The sequence below is a fragment of the Maylandia zebra genome, linkage group LG16 (assembly GCF_041146795.1).
Source record: "Maylandia zebra isolate NMK-2024a linkage group LG16, Mzebra_GT3a, whole genome shotgun sequence".
Lineage (NCBI taxonomy): Eukaryota > Metazoa > Chordata > Actinopteri > Cichliformes > Cichlidae > Maylandia > Maylandia zebra.
Window position 1 is genome coordinate 30,062,869 of NC_135182.1, and position 15,655 is coordinate 30,078,523.

The 15,655-nt window shown below is 40.5% G+C and overlaps 2 protein-coding genes and 1 non-coding gene across 3 annotated transcripts; all 3 read left to right on the forward strand.

The window, feature by feature from the left end:
* The first annotated feature begins 433 nt into the window (after positions 1-433).
* cops8 (COP9 signalosome subunit 8) lies at positions 434-11,973 on the forward strand. The gene is made up of 7 exons (XM_004563079.5): positions 434-588; positions 1,244-1,314; positions 1,462-1,510; positions 2,903-3,035; positions 10,433-10,540; positions 10,656-10,718; positions 11,407-11,973. The coding sequence occupies exons 1-7, from the start codon at positions 517-519 to the stop codon at positions 11,484-11,486; spliced, it is 576 nt and encodes a 191-aa protein (XP_004563136.1). The 5' UTR covers positions 434-516; the 3' UTR covers positions 11,487-11,973.
* trim63b (tripartite motif containing 63b) lies at positions 4,500-6,112 on the forward strand. Its single transcript, XM_024800530.2, has one exon. It carries the CDS (start codon positions 4,716-4,718, stop codon positions 5,763-5,765), a length of 1,050 nt encoding a protein of 349 aa, XP_024656298.1. The 5' UTR covers positions 4,500-4,715; the 3' UTR covers positions 5,766-6,112.
* Positions 11,974-13,367: 1,394 nt separating the features above from the next.
* trnai-aau (transfer RNA isoleucine (anticodon AAU)) lies at positions 13,368-13,441 on the forward strand. Its single transcript has one exon. It is a non-coding gene; the product is annotated as a tRNA-Ile (tRNA).
* The last annotated feature ends 2,214 nt before the right edge of the window (positions 13,442-15,655 follow it).

Genomic DNA, 15,655 nt, shown 5'->3' on the forward strand with positions numbered 1-15,655 from the left:
TATTGTTTGGAGTTTAGTCTGTTACTGTTACTATTTTTACCATTTCTTCTTGGAGCATGTAACCCACATAATTTCCTTAGGGATTAATAAAGTATTCTGATTCTGATTGTTTCAGAATACATGACCTGCCATTATCCAATGACACATCTGCTTACCTGTATCTTGTGCTCGTTTCTCCTCCTCTTCCTTTCTCTTTTTTCTAAGCTGAAGACATGATGGCTTTGAACTTTTCTTGTCCATCTTCCATTGGTTTTAATTTTACACTCTAGTATGAACACCCATCCCTCAACCCGAGGATCACCACAACATAACCTAATAAACCTACACCTTAGTTCACTTTGTCTAGGGTTTATTTAGAGGATTTCGCACAACCCAGGATTCACTGTAGTTTGCGTTTTGGCCAGCAGAGGACGCGGGTGATCACACACCCGACGTCGGACTCGTAATAATACGGCGAAGACACCAAAGAAGAAGAAGTAGAAGCAGAAGTTTCCGGTGCAACAGCTAGGCATCATCATGCCTACTGCTGTGATTATGGAGGAAAATTTTGATAAACTATTAGAGCAGTGTGAAGCCCAAGAGCTTGAGGTAAGGACTTTGTGATCTTAAATATGAACAGGAAGGTCGCAGAGATTTTGTGGCTTTGAAAGCAGGATGGGAACGCTGCGGTTTTTAGATATATTAGGCTACCTTACTGGCTACGAAACCTAGCCTGTGTGTAGCCTACCTTAAAGCTCTGTGAAATTAACTTATCAAACACGTTTTCTCGTAGGCGAAACATTCTCATGTTAAAAATGAGATATAGGCTGTAGCAACGTGTTCATGTTGGACTGCTCTTTGCTTTACCTTTGCCTTTACTTGTCAGCAGATAGTAGGAAGTTAGCGATCATAATCTCTCCGTTAAATTGGAACATATCTGCAGGTCATGTGTTTGATTTAAGAACCTTTAAGTCTTATCTGTGTTGACAGTCTGTCTGTCTATCTGCATGCAGCCTACGGACTGACAGTTTATATTATAAGAATAAATGAGCGAGACTAGTACTGTAATGTTAGCAGGAGCTAAAACTATTAACTGGACGCTTGCTGTTGGCTGGGTGAACATCAGCGACTATTATTTTTTCTTTATTATGACAATAATAAGACAATAATAATAACCCGTTTTCTCTGAGAAGTAACATTTGTTCAGTTTTCCGCTTGTTTTAGTTCCAATGTTTAATCGCACACCTGCATTTCTTTGTAACAGGCTCCAGGGGGCATTGCAACACCTCAGGTCTACGCTCAGCTGCTGGCGCTCTATTTACTTAATAATGACATGTAAGTCTCTGATCTCTATGTATTTATAAAAAGAAATACATTTAAATCTATATTTGGGTCTCAGATTGCAGGTAGCTGATTTAGTTGATGAGACCCTTTTTACTGCCTGTATCTATATTATGAATGTGTTGTGTGTTTTCCTAACAGGAATAATGGCAGGTATCTGTGGAAGAGGATTCCCCAAGCAATAAAATCGGTAAGCTTGTTAAAACATGTGTAAACATTGCTAAAAAAAAATAACATTTGAGCATGTAAATGTGAACAGTAAATGCTGTTTACTTTAAAATCCAATGTTGGTTTTATTACATTTTTCAAACCTACTCATACTGTCATGTACACAGTTACTAGACACTTTGTAAGGTGCACTTTGCTAGTACTGGATGAGCCCTCTTTTGCCCTCAGAGCTGTCTTAATTCTTTGTGCATTCATAGATTCAACGAGGTGCTGGTTTTAGAGGTTTTGGTCCATGTTGACATGATGTCATCACACAGTTGGTGCAGATTTGTTGGGTGCTTATCTCTGACATAAATCTCCTATTCTGAAACCTCTCTAAACGCTGTACTTGCTTAAGATATGATGACTGTGGAGCCCATTTGATTAGCCTTCCTATCAGTTCGAAACAGTTTGACCATTCTCCTCTAAACTCTGTCATCAACAAGAAGTGGCACTCATTTGATTTTTCCTTTTTTCTGAAAATACAGTGTAAATCCTAGATGAAAAATCCCAGCAGATCAGAAGTTTCCTAAATACTCAGACCAGCCCATCTGACACCACCAACCATTCAAAGTGTCTTGTATTACCATTCTTCGTCATTCGAATACTCAATTTGAATAGCATTTTGTCTTTGTCTCGTCTTGTGTGAATGCACTAAGTTAATGTCATGTGACTGGTTGATTTAATGAGTAAAGACAAACTCATGGATTGGAGAAGTCCTTTAATGACTGAGCAGCCAGATCCATCATAGCATCACAAAGGGATGGCACAAGGAGCCAATGGTGAGAGGCTAATAAAGATTTCTTTTTCTAGTCCCTGTTTGCTTTGGATCAACTGGAGGCTTTTCATGGAGCTTTCAGAACAATATGATAATAAGGAATTATATTCTAGCTTCAAATTAGAAGTTAGAAATGTATGGTCTGTGTTTTTCATCACCTTTTTGCCATTGTGGTGCCTGCATCACATTTAATATTAAGGGCATACCACCCTGACACAACCAGTTCCATGTTTCTAGAAAAATTGCTCAACTTTAAATGTAAGTAACTAAAAACATATGTAATTGGCATTTTCACTTGTATTGCAAAATGATCTTAAGTCCTGGCAGATCAATTTGCCCCACAGGAAAACTTTTTGGACCTGCTTAGACAACCAAGAGAGCACTATGAAATAAATGGAATTATGGTACTGCCAATCAAGTCATGACTTCTTGCCAAGTCCAAGAAAAGACAATTTAAGGATGATGGAACCATTGTGATCCAACAGTGTTACATATATATTGGGCTGTGAATGTTCTTCACAGTAGCATTAAAGCCACTACCTGGTCAAGTGTTGCATTCTGATTGTGTTTGAAATGCTTCTCACTTGTTTCCTGCAGGCAAATCCTGAATTAGCAGCTATATGGGCAGTGGGCCAGCGTATTTGGCAGAGAGACTTTCCAGGGATCTACACAGCCATTGCTGCTTATCAGTGGTCGGAGAATATTCTTCATGTCATGGAGGCCCTTAGAGGTAACCAAAAAATGTTAAGAACACTAGTTGACTTCTCGTGCCTCACGTTGACCTGTTATTACACTCTTCAGATTAATTATGCTTCCAAATATTCTTTATCTGATATATAAATTTGGCTCTGTTGAAACTAGGAACTAAGGCAACATGTTCTTTCAGCAGGTTTAAGTGAGTTCAATATTTTAAAAAAGTTTCATAAATCATTTAGAATAACTGCCAGCAGGGGGCAACAGCTGAACCCAGTCAGGGCTATGAGGCAACAAAGCAATGGGAAAATAAACAGAAACCCTCATGGTCATGAAGGGTACATCAAATAACCACAACAAGATACTTGCATATTAAGAAGGTGGTTGCGTACCTACATATTTTTCTGTTTTTCAGATCACCTTCTCAACTTCAAAGGAAACATCAGGTCATAAAGTTATATCATCTGATGGTCACAGTTCTAGCTGCATTTGTATCATGTGTCAATTACATTGTGCAACAGTTTAAGAATAGCTTCTCACTTATGTTTATGACACTGTGTGTTGATCAGATATTAATGCTCAGAACAGTATGTCATAGCACAGTTAAGCAACCACTGGTCATAACTGCTTAGTAGATGTGTGAATAAACATTAACAAAAAATGTGCAACAGTCAAGAACTGCAGCATTTATTCAAGATTACATTTTTTTGCAATCTGACTGTACTTCCAGGCACTTAATGTACTGAGTGTATTCATGACCATCATACAGCTCACACTAATTAGAATATTGCATAATATATATTTTTTCCATCAATGTGTTAAAAGAATACATTTCCAAACGTATAAATTAATCTGAATATTTTTAATAAATCTGTTTAAATCAAAGCCACAAAACGAAGACATTAAATATATTGAGAACCTAAAAAGTAATAAAATATATTATCATCTTACCTTAAATTTAATTTAACAGTCTCACTAAATTGTGGATTTTATTATTAAACTCATCAGGTTCCAGTGCTGAAGAATAAGCATTGCAAAAGAAAGAGACTAGCAGGTAAATTATCATTTAGAAAAAAGAGGCTTAAATGTTGTGTCCGTGGTAGTTTAATAAACATAATTGATCCTCAGCCATTTGCTTTTACCGGTTAGTTTAATTTAAAACGTATGAAAATTGCTTTTCTGTACAGTCACTCCATTTACTAAACAGAACCGGTTACATAAATTGGCACATTGAGCAGATAAATGAAAAGAAATCAAATGGAAAAACAGCCAAGTCACAGGATCTTGACACAGACTTGTTTACCAATAATACTGAGCCCTCTTTCTCAGGTCGAGCTCCTCTGAGCCGGTCACATGGACCCTGTTTGTCTGTACTCAGTTGGCCACTTGGGTCACTGTTAGAGGGGACTCTGCGCCCACTGGGGCATGTGACACATGCTGCAATGGGTAGGAGGGGGAGTTTCGGTGAAAAGATCCTAGGCTAGCAAGCGGGTAGGAATGCCTGGTGGAAAGGATCGGGTGTCACCAGCTGTGAGTGTGCAGTATAAAGGACAGAGCCGCTAGCTCTCAACCAGAATAGATATCAGCATTTCAAGTACGGCACACCAACAGGAGAAGTTCTTAGACGCTGTACTCTCTTTTAGCGACTCAGCTTTTAGCTTTCTCCTTGTGAGAACATAAGACTTCCTAGTCTAGGTGTACGCATAAAACTTACGAAATGGACATCCAGAGGACAGGATCTGTAGTTCGGCCCCCCAGCCCCATGGATAGCCTTGAGAAGCAGCTGAGCTGCCCCATCTGCCTGGACATGTTCACGAAGCCTGTGGTCATCCTGCCTTGCCAGCACAACCTGTGCCGTAGCTGTGCCAGTGACCTCTATGACTCGCGCAACCCGTACCGCTTTTCTGGTGGCGTCTTTCGCTGCCCTACCTGCCGGTTTGAGGTTGTGCTCGACCGCCATGGTGTGCACGGGCTTCAGCGAAACCTGTTAGTGGAAAATATCATTGACATCTACAAGCAGCAGCAAGAACTAAGTGGCAGTGGAAAGACAGAAACCAACCTGAAGCCTAAAGAGTCCAAAGAGCCAAAGTGCCAGGAACATGAGGATGAGAAAATCAACATCTACTGTGTGACCTGCCAAACACCCACCTGCTCCATGTGCAAAGTGTTTGGCCAGCATAAGGACTGTGAGGTGGCCCCTCTAACAACTGTTTATGAGACCCAGAAGGGTGAACTGAGTAATGCTATCGATACGCTGGTGACCAGCAATGGTCGCCTGCAGTCTCTGCTTAATCAGATGGAAGACGCCTGCCGTGCTGTACAGGAAAACGCTCAGCGTGCCAAGCAGGGCCTCGCTGAGCGGTTTGATCTGCTATATGCTATCCTAGAAGAGCGTAAGGGCATTTTACTTGAGCAGATTGGGAAAGAGCAAGATGAAAAGGTGGCAGCTCTGCGGGCACTGGCTCAGCGTTACGGTGAGCGACTGCAGGCCAGCTCAGAGCTGACTGATTCGGCTGTGAGGGCATTGGAGCAGAGCGGAGCTGCTGAGTTCCTGTTGGCTTCGAAGGGCCTTATCACACAGACCAAAGATGCAGCCAAAGCCTCACTGGGGGAAGAAAGGCCCGAGCCAGGCTTTGAGAAGATGGACCACTTCACTATATCAACGGAGCGTGTTGAAAGAGTCCTTGGAAAAATGGACTTTGGAGTGGTTGGAGATGATGATGAATTTGAGGATGCAGAGGAAGAGGAGGAAGAAGAGGAGGAATGATGAGAATTGGAAGTTGTTTTGAACTTAAGTACTCTTGAAGGTGTTTTGAAATAGGGCAGTGTTTGTCTTGAGGACTGAAATATTAAGGAGGTGAAAGAGGATGTGGGCTGAAACTGTTTGCCCTGTCAGTGCAATATCTAATTTCAGTGTCATATTCATTCTTTTTTTCTTAAGTTCTTTTTATACTTTTGTACCTCTAAGTCTGTTAAATGTAGAAACAGGTAGTATTTAGGAATAGTTGTTATTTTAGATTTCCTTTCTCACTTTTTTTGTGGAATTGGTGATCAACTGACCTCGATGTAATCACCAAGTCTGTTGTTACTGGTAATAAACCTGCATGAATTGAAGCAGCAATGTTCTTTATTTTTAGCTCAATGTAAGCCCAACTTAAAATATTGATTTGTTTATATTAAATAAATGGGGCTTAAAAGGAAAAAAAAAACCCTACATGACTTAGGATTATTTTGGTGCTACAGACTTTTGGAGTGCTTCCATCCAAATGGTTCCCAGTCTGTTGCTGCTCTTACTTGGCAGTGGACTGTATTTAAAAATAAAGCCCCTTGCCATGTCCTGTCTGCTTTGCCTTTGCTGGTGAAAAGTGGGGGCTATTTTTAAGAGGTGAGATGGTGAGAGGTGATAGCTCACCCTGGAATAGACTGACAGGGAAGGACAAGCCAGGTCCCGTTTCTCCTGCATAAAACTCCCATCCTCCCACTCACTGATGTCTTACTCAGCACCTCCAACCCAACTCTGAAGTGTCAGAGGGGCATGCTAAGAAAGGCCTGTCCAGTTGCCACACAAGTCATTCTCTAGCGGCCAAGAGGCCATGGTAAAAATATACATCTTCCCTGAGGCTGGGTTACAGAAAAAAACCCCTTGAGATGATCGGCCTTGTTGGGTCAGGAGCATTTGAATTTACAGATGGTCAGCTGCCAGAAAGTTGTTCCAACACAAGAAGCAGTTTTATAAGCTGTGTCTCTTTTTAATAGGAGTTTTTAGCATAGTGATGCACAACAAAATGGGTTTCATTTGGATTTCTTGATTTAAGAGGTTGTTTGAATCAGAACAGTATTTAAATAAATAAGGATTGTGGCTATTTGATCTCAGGCCTCCATTTCAGGGACGACACAGAGGACACCCAGTCAGTTTTTATAGTCCAACATATTTTTTTTAGTTTGTTTTTGGCTAAGCTTTTGTTTTCAGTGCAGTTTAGTTTGTCTACAAAAACTTTGTCTTTATTCGAGTCACAGTTACAGTTTGTTTTTTAAGGTTCAGGAAAAGAATTATTTAGAATAAGCTTCTGTAACATTTTAGTGAGACAGAACACCTCGCCAGAATATGATTATGAATTATTTGTTCAGGTCCCCTGAATCTTTTGGATATATTTAATGGTCCCCACCACACACAAACCCAAACACACACTGATCTCAATCAGTAGAATCACACCATTCTTCAAGCACTCTTCCTTTACATAAATAAAGATTTTTTTTATTTTTTTAATAAATTAATGGAAGAAACAAATTGGTGTATATAATGGTCAAACTTCCCTAGAGCTGGACCCACAGATCATCCCCCCCCCCCATGCTGAAACGCCACCTACAGTCATGACTTTGGTTAAAACTCAAGCGCAGCTGTTGCGTAAACGGTGTTGACATATTTTCCAAGACATGTGTTCAGCTTCTTTTTGCCTCTTTTCGATAAGAGCAGTAACATTTAGGACAGGAAGCTCGTTGGACATCACAATGGGAACGCGCTCTTGACAATCTCCGGCCTTCCCCTACACAGCTGTCTTTTCTCATCCCACTTGTTATTGTTACTGCTGCTAACGGCTGCAGCAGACAGGAGGATGATTGTTGGTATACACACAACCCGTTGCTAGGCTATAAAACACCAAAGGCCATAACCCCAAGGCACTTGCGTGATAGCTGCTGTAGCAGCAGCGAATACCTGCCAGCGTATGTTGTTTTTGAGGCCCTGTCACTCCTACAGTAATCTCCACAGCACGTCAAGTCAGGCTAGATAAACAGGGCAGTTTGGAAGCTGAAGCCAGAGCCTGCTGATAAAGTCTTCAACGGGTCTGTGGTGTGAGCTTATTTGTGATTCGGCTTAAGCATGCTTCATTTAACAGATCTTTAATTAAGTGTACTTGATTGTGGAATTCATTTTAGCTCAAGTCAAAGTTTCCTGAACAACAAATGCAAGATTTCACTTAAAGCAAACCCAGATGGTATGATGAATTAAAGACAATTTTTTTGTTAAGACTAGCTTTGTTTGATTTTCCCAGAGCAGTTCCTGTTAGAGCTGCGTGTCATTGTGTGTTTGTTTGGGCTGGGATGAAGTGACTTGCCAAACACATACAATTACCACAAGAAAGGTTAAAAATCTGCAAAGTCAGCAGAGTGAGAAACAAAGAGCTTCTTCCAAGGCCAGTGCACTGTCTAGTTTTAAAGAAATCAGCATCAGAATTTGTTAAGTTCCTTTCCCACCACATTCTCTGAAATTTGGTCCAGGGGGCGTTGTGTAATCTTGCAGATGGACAGAGAAACAAATACCCTTACTTGACATTTACTCAGGATGTAACAATGTTGAAACTAAGACTAAAGCCATGATGCAGCTGTTCAGTTTTATTAGGATGATACGTCTCATACTTAAAACATGAAGTTGGGAAAACGCATTACTGATGATGTATGCATCATCAGTAATGCGTGAATGCATGTTGGGAGTGACAGATCTGGGTTATGGCATAAGTGAGACAGTACAAAAGATGGAAAATCCTCTCCAGCATTGACATTTCAGTATTAAGTGATGCCCCAGGGATGAGATCAGTGATGCACGCTACATGAGTGCAGCTGACCATAGCAGAACAAAGCCTCTGAATATCTATAAAACTAATCAATTACCTTAAAGTGTTAAAGTCAGTGGAAGAACACAAATTATTGCCTGAAAATGCAATAATGATTGGGCTTGAATTTATTGCATTGCATATTCAAAATGGAAATAGTTTGATAACCAGATTTCACTATTAAGGACCAAAGGCAGTGATAAATCATGTAAAAATAATAGAAGACAAAAACAATGTTCCCCCTCAATCCATGGAGAAATCAGTGAGTGATCCCAAGTGACCTGCAAAAATCATCAGATTTTGTGTACATCAGCTTTACTTTTTTCATTCAACCCATGCAAAATATTTCCAGAGTTACAGACCCTCAGAGTGCAAAGGTGTGGGTTGAAATTTGGAGCTTTTTTTTTTTTAAATCCGCTTACTGGTCCAGGATTTTAACTGCATGAGTACCAAAGAGATCCACATGACCTCTCCAGAGTTGAGGGAAAAATAAAAAACACATTAAGTTCTGTTTAAAAACTGGAGCCAAATCAATTTTACACCCACACTAAGGGTCATGGTCTAAGGAGAAAATGTTTCTGTCCAGCCCTGTAACCAGTTTTGAGCAACATTTTAATAGGATATATCATAGTTGAAATAAACTGCACCAGTTTAATGTCCACGAGAAGAAAAAAGCTTTGGTACCATAAATGTTTAATATGTTTCTGATCAGAATCAGAATCGTGTTTATTGGCCAAGTATATGTGCAGACACATACAGGGAATTTGGTTCCGGTAGATGGTGGCTCTCAAGCACAGTGATGTAAAACACACACACACACACACACACACACACACACACACACACACACACACACACACACACACACACACACACACACACACACACGTGTCTATATATACACATTACACATACATACACAAAGCTGTGTAAACCAACTATAAATAACGGATCTAAACTTCTATACATAAAATACAGAAATGAATGAGGTGGAATGAATACTACAAAATGTACACAAGGTGCAGCTGCAGTCTGGCAGTGGGAGCAGTGTGACAGGTCAACTGTTAAGAAGGGAGATGGTGAGGGGAAAGAAACTGTTCCTGTGTCGGGTGGTCCTGGTCTGCAGGCTTCTGATCATTCAAAGGGGGGAAAAAACTCTAAAGTGTGATTCATGAATGATTGCTAGCTTGTGAAAACAAATTATACAAGCCCCCCCCCCCCCCCCCCCCCCCCCCCCCACCACCACCACCACACACACATTTTCATACTAGCCTCATCGTCCAGCCACAGTTCCTTTTGGGTCAGAATAATTTTCCTTAATGTATTTTGACAGTCTGTAATTCTGGCAGGTTTCATAGCATGAAGGTAAAACTGTACATGGCTTTTTAAATATAATAAAGTTGTGCTCAGAGGGAAAGATCTATTCAGAATACTTTTTAAGTACATGTTTCATATGTAATTTAAAACAGCCTGTGAATATAGATTATTTGTGCTTTGTACGTTATGAGATGAACAGTCTGTTCAGTGGTTCATTATAATCTGATGTGTTTCTGGTTCTCAGAGCTTTGTTCCTTAGAATATAATAAATCACTCCTGAAGAATTGTTCGTCTCAGCATGTGACCTCCTGTGCTGTTGCTCATTAGAAGTGCTGTTTACACGAGACATGTTGCTTAAATATCATGTTAAAATGCTGTAACATCATACTCTCCTCGTGCCTGGAAGCTCCCAGCAAGTTGCCCTGTTTGCTGTGCACTTTAAATAGAACCAGAGCCTAGATTTAGCTCATATGCACTCCATATGCACCTATCTCATATGTCTTCACAGAGAGCACACGGCAGCGGGCGTACAGCCTTGTGGCCCAGGCGTACACTTCCATCGCAGCGGAGGATTTTGCTGCCTTTGTGGGCTACTCTGTGGAAGAGGCGGTGAAGGGTAATGTTATATCTGCTTTTTTTTAATCAGTCAGTAATCTTGCTCTCAATTTTATCACATTACTTTATACAAAGTTATTAAGAATTTTTTTTTTTTTTTTCCCCTCACTTCAAAGGTGTGGTGAGCCAAGGCTGGCAGGCAGACGCCAACACCAGAATGGTGATGCCCAAAAAACCAGGTAGGTGGCAGTGTTGCTCTGTTAAACTGCGACCAGGATGTACCCAAAAGGAGCATCCAACTCCCAGGCTTCTCCTCCCCGGGGATTTTATTAGACACATAAAAATGCTGTGAGCACAGATTTAGGACTTGGGTCATGCTGACATTGTTTTTCCTTGAAATTCTTGAAGTATGTGATTATCGTCCATATAGCCCAAATTTTATCACGGTCACATGTCCGCGATTCAAAGCGTCAAGGCCTAATCCACGGGTTTGTTGATTTATGTGGACATACCAGGGGACATCTGTCTTATCTGTAATCATCAGAACTTACTGCATGACTGAAGCATCTGCTGCACACATGCATGCAACCAACCAACCCACCCACATGAATCCCCCAACTTTCTTCCTTAGTTTTTATTGGCTCTTTTAGTTGTTGATCTCACACCAGAAACGATTCTATTTAAGATGGATGTAAAAAAATTGTGCTGGCCTGGCAGGTAGTTGTTGTTTAACAGGTGAGGAATAGTCTTGAGCTCACTTCTAGATGTGAACAGTAGGTCTAACTCGAATGAGCTGAGCTTCAGAGTCCGAGCATGTGGGCTAAAGAGCTAAAACTGAAAGGATGTAAGAAGATCGATAGCATTTGGCACAAGAGGAATCTCCCTCTGACTCAACTTCTCCTCCTCCGTGTCTCTCTCCTTCAACAGATCCTCCCCCTGTCTCGTTGGTTCCAAATGAGCAGCAGTTGGCCAGACTCACTGACTACGTGGCTTTTCTTGAGAACTGATAACCCACCACAGCCACTGCCACCCGTTTTCACCCACTCGGTACTGAGGGAGAATACAAGACTCTTCATCCTTCCTGCAGCCCTGGTTGAGACGTACACCCACCCCACCCCCCATCATCTTGCATGATTTCTCTGGGACATAGCTATTTATGTTCAGCGACTAATAAACCCTCTGCTCTTGATGTGTTGAAAATTTCAGACTGTGATGTTGTACATTTTTATGCTCTTCGCGAACCCACCTGATGTCTAGATTTGGCCGTTTTTCAAAGGAAGCTTCATTTTCCCGTCACCAACTAATTCTTTCCTCCCAGCAGAAATACACAAACCAGCTTGTACAGTCCACTCCTTCTGTTTTAGCATTTAAAGTTGGCCTTGATATAAATGTCATCGGGTAACAGGAGTCTTGGCATGCATGCATCACCGTACGGAGACCTCATTTTGAAATTTTATGTTTTGACTGGTGAATAAATATTTTGCTGTTTCTATATTTCTCGTACTGTTCTTCTGAGTTTTGTCTGTAATTGGTGTTGTATTTCAGAGTCAACATTCACTGTAAATGAAAGTTTGTTGTCTTCTGTGGCCCAATATGAGGAAGCAGCCCTGTATTTATGTATGATTATGGACCACCAGGTAAGTTGATATTGGAGCAAATGGATATTTATACCCCAAAATCACATAAATTGTTCTGGAAAATGAAACGAGTTGCAGTTTAATCCTGGCGGTGGAAGGCAAAACTTTAAACACACAAACTTTTTTTAACATCTCTGCTAAATATAATAAACTTCTAAAGTGATGCTTTCTAATTAACATCAGAGAGCTCACGGACATTTTTATTCTGTGATGTGATATCTGGCTGCCATCTGTTCCTCACTGCTGCAAAATAAAAGCCTGTATAAGGCCTCTCTGTTCTGTTTTGAGGCATAATTTGAAATGTGCACTTCTCCTTTACTTTGTAGTCATTTCAGCTTTTATTGTAGCTGGCACTGGAAGGGAGAGGCAGCCATTTGATGTGATTTAGTGTGAAATCCTGGACATCGGGGCCATTCCTTGCACTTTTGTGGTTGCAAGGATCTCATTTATTTCATGGCATGGTTTGCTTTGTTTTGAAAATGCCACATTGGACACGACTGCAAGCATGAAAATTGCCCGTCTGTTTACATTTGCTGCTGTGTGTCCTTTTAAGTCTGTCTCGGTCTACAGATTTGCAGCATGTAAAGGGAACTGTGAACTTAAAGATACTTCTCAGGGACTGGCACTGAACCAGCATGACAGTATCCACCAGGTTTAGTCAACACAAACACTAAAAGGTAATGGACCATAAGGATATACACACAGATGTGTGTCCAGCAAACTATTGTGCATAAACTGCCTAAACTAAGTAAAGAGTGCTTAATTCGATTTATATCAATAATTAATGTAGTATTAAGCTGACTGGAAGTTTAGTGACTGAGGGGTCAAACTCGAGGGCCGGTGTCCTGCAGGTTTTCGATATCACACTGGGTCATCACACCTCCATCAAATGATTAGTTCATTACCAGGCCTCTGGAGAACTTCAAGATATGTTGAGGAGGTAATTTAGCTATTTAAATCAGCTGTGTTGGATCAAGCACACATCTAAAACCTGCAGGAAAACAACCCTCTAGGCCTGGAGTTCGACATCTGTGAATTAAGGAAACACTGGCTCATGTGAAATCCAGGGTTTGGAGTTTTGGGTTATTCTCACTGTTTGTGCAGGATTCAGCTGGCAGCAGAGTTAGCACTGCCCATACGGGCCAAGGACACTGTCACGAGAGGAAGCAGCCAAGAATAATTCGTATAGTGCTCACTGTACAGAAAACAAACTAACACCCGCGGAACCACCGTGAATGTGCATTGCAGCGTGGCCGGTTAGCTCAGTTGGTTAGAGCGTGGTGCTAATAACGCCAAGGTCGCGGGTTCGATCCCCGTACGGGCCAAGGTTCTCCTATTGGTAATTGAATATGTGACGCGTCGTGAGTTTTCCACGTTGTGTATGATTTCATCGACATGCAGTTCAAACAAAGTTTGTTTTGTTTTTTCAGGTTAACTGTTACAAGGACACCAGTCTTTTCCTACTTGAGACGAAAATGCCTGTATTTACGAGTTTTAATAATTAGGGTTACGTTTTTAAGTTATATATTAAGTTTAAGTTATATATTTACACTTAGTTGTCAGGCTCCTTGTAATGTTTAATTTGTTTGTGTACCTCTCTGCGCTTTTTTTTTTATGATATTGTATTTAATGGAGCTGGGGTGTTTTCGGTTGCCGTAACATTAATTTCCCGTCTTTTAAAGGTAAATACATTTTAAACAAGTATCAAAAGCAAAAAATAAAATGGCTGTTATTGTTGTGAGCAAAAAGCAAAGAGATGGCCACATGATCCAGGATTTCAGCACTGTGAAGCTATGTAATGCTTCTAGCCAAGACCCTCTGGCTTTTAACTAACTTAGAAAACATTTCAAACCATTTGTTTCTGGAACACTTGTTAAATGGAAATAACCATTCTTGTAAGGTGACTCCACCCACATCATGTGTGTATTTTATTTTATTTCATGCAGGGTAAATTTTGCCTCCCAACCTGCCAGGTTTATACTTTCAGGGACAACGCAGCCCAAGACTTTGTTTTTTTTCCATCTTTTTAAAGATGTCAAAAAACAGAGTTTCACTGAATAACTTTTAAAAACTCTGACTATTAACACAGAGTAATCTGATGTATGCAGAACACAATTCTCTAGGTTCATATGATACACAGTGATGCCAGTGCTTTGAAGTAAGGGCACAAGGTCACACTGTGTTTCCAGAATTGGCTCTGTGCTAATTACTACCATGGGTCAACGTTTATACCTCGTGCTGGTTCAGATTACTGACACATGCATAATGCCATGTGGTATACATGGCCTCATATCTGCTATCTGCATTACAATAATAAATTTGACCTCAGTGTTCTCACCTACCTTTAACTGATCCATTTTTGACACAGAGCTCTCATGTAGGAAGATTCTACAAGCACTGGTAACTTATTTTTAGATGAGGTGATCTATGGACTGAAAGTGAATGGAAAGTCACAATGGCAACTTTCAATTATCCCCCTCAGACTTCAGCTTCTTTTTCTCAGAGATCTTCGCAGTCATAATATAAAGTAAGACACTTTAATTTGTCTACATATTGTTACTGTAGTAAGTGGTAGCACTCGTGGGAAGGGAAGCCAGGCCTCATATGTTTTCTCAAACTTCAATTGTCATTTTAATGAAAGCAATTTGTTTAATGGTTTCGGCCATTCTCTGCTCTTCTCATTTCTCACTGACTGTAAAATGGACCACATGAAACAGCAACCCTCTGAATGCCACGGTGAATATGTGGTGAAACACAGTTTTGCACTCTCACAATCTGAAGGCTGAGCAGGACTCCCTTGAGATGAGGCTCTGTTTGTCAGATGAAGCCAGCTTTGAATTTGATTTTTTTTTTTTAGGTTTTAAGTAAATAATAATGTCACTACACTGCAGCTACAGCAGTTAACTCGTCATGGTAGGTGTACACCAAAACCTGAACTTCAGTATGGAGAGAAAATTTGGACTGTCAGTATTAGAATGTGACATGTGCCAGTGCAGTAGTAGCACAGCAGCAATTTCACTGGCTGTGGCTTTTTTTATGACAATAATTCCCGCACACTCAGGCACTACTGTACTTACTGACCTTATCAACTTAGAGGAGGAACATTTGTGGACACAACAGACTTTTCAACCCAGCGAAAAGGATTCTGTGAATGACTTGGTGAGGATTTCTACAACATTCACAGTGGTTGTGAGCAAGTCTGTCTTTGCACACAGGATGCTTTTTCACTCTTTTTAAGTCCACTTCTTGTACACAACCATTTTCAAAGCAATGGCATTTTTTAATACACAATTTAACACTGTTCAATGAAAAATGCGGGGATAAAAAGGCAACAAAGGATGAACCAGCGTTGTGTCTTTACTGGCATTTCTTTGGTTGAATATATGGAAAATTGCAAAGATAAAACAGTTTGACAGACATAAAAATAGTATTTTTGCACCATCTAGGTGATTTTGAAAGAGCTAGCTGTGTCAAAAGGAAACAGAAAAATATACAACACAGCACCTGGACATTGATCCATCGGAAGTTCACAAACACGG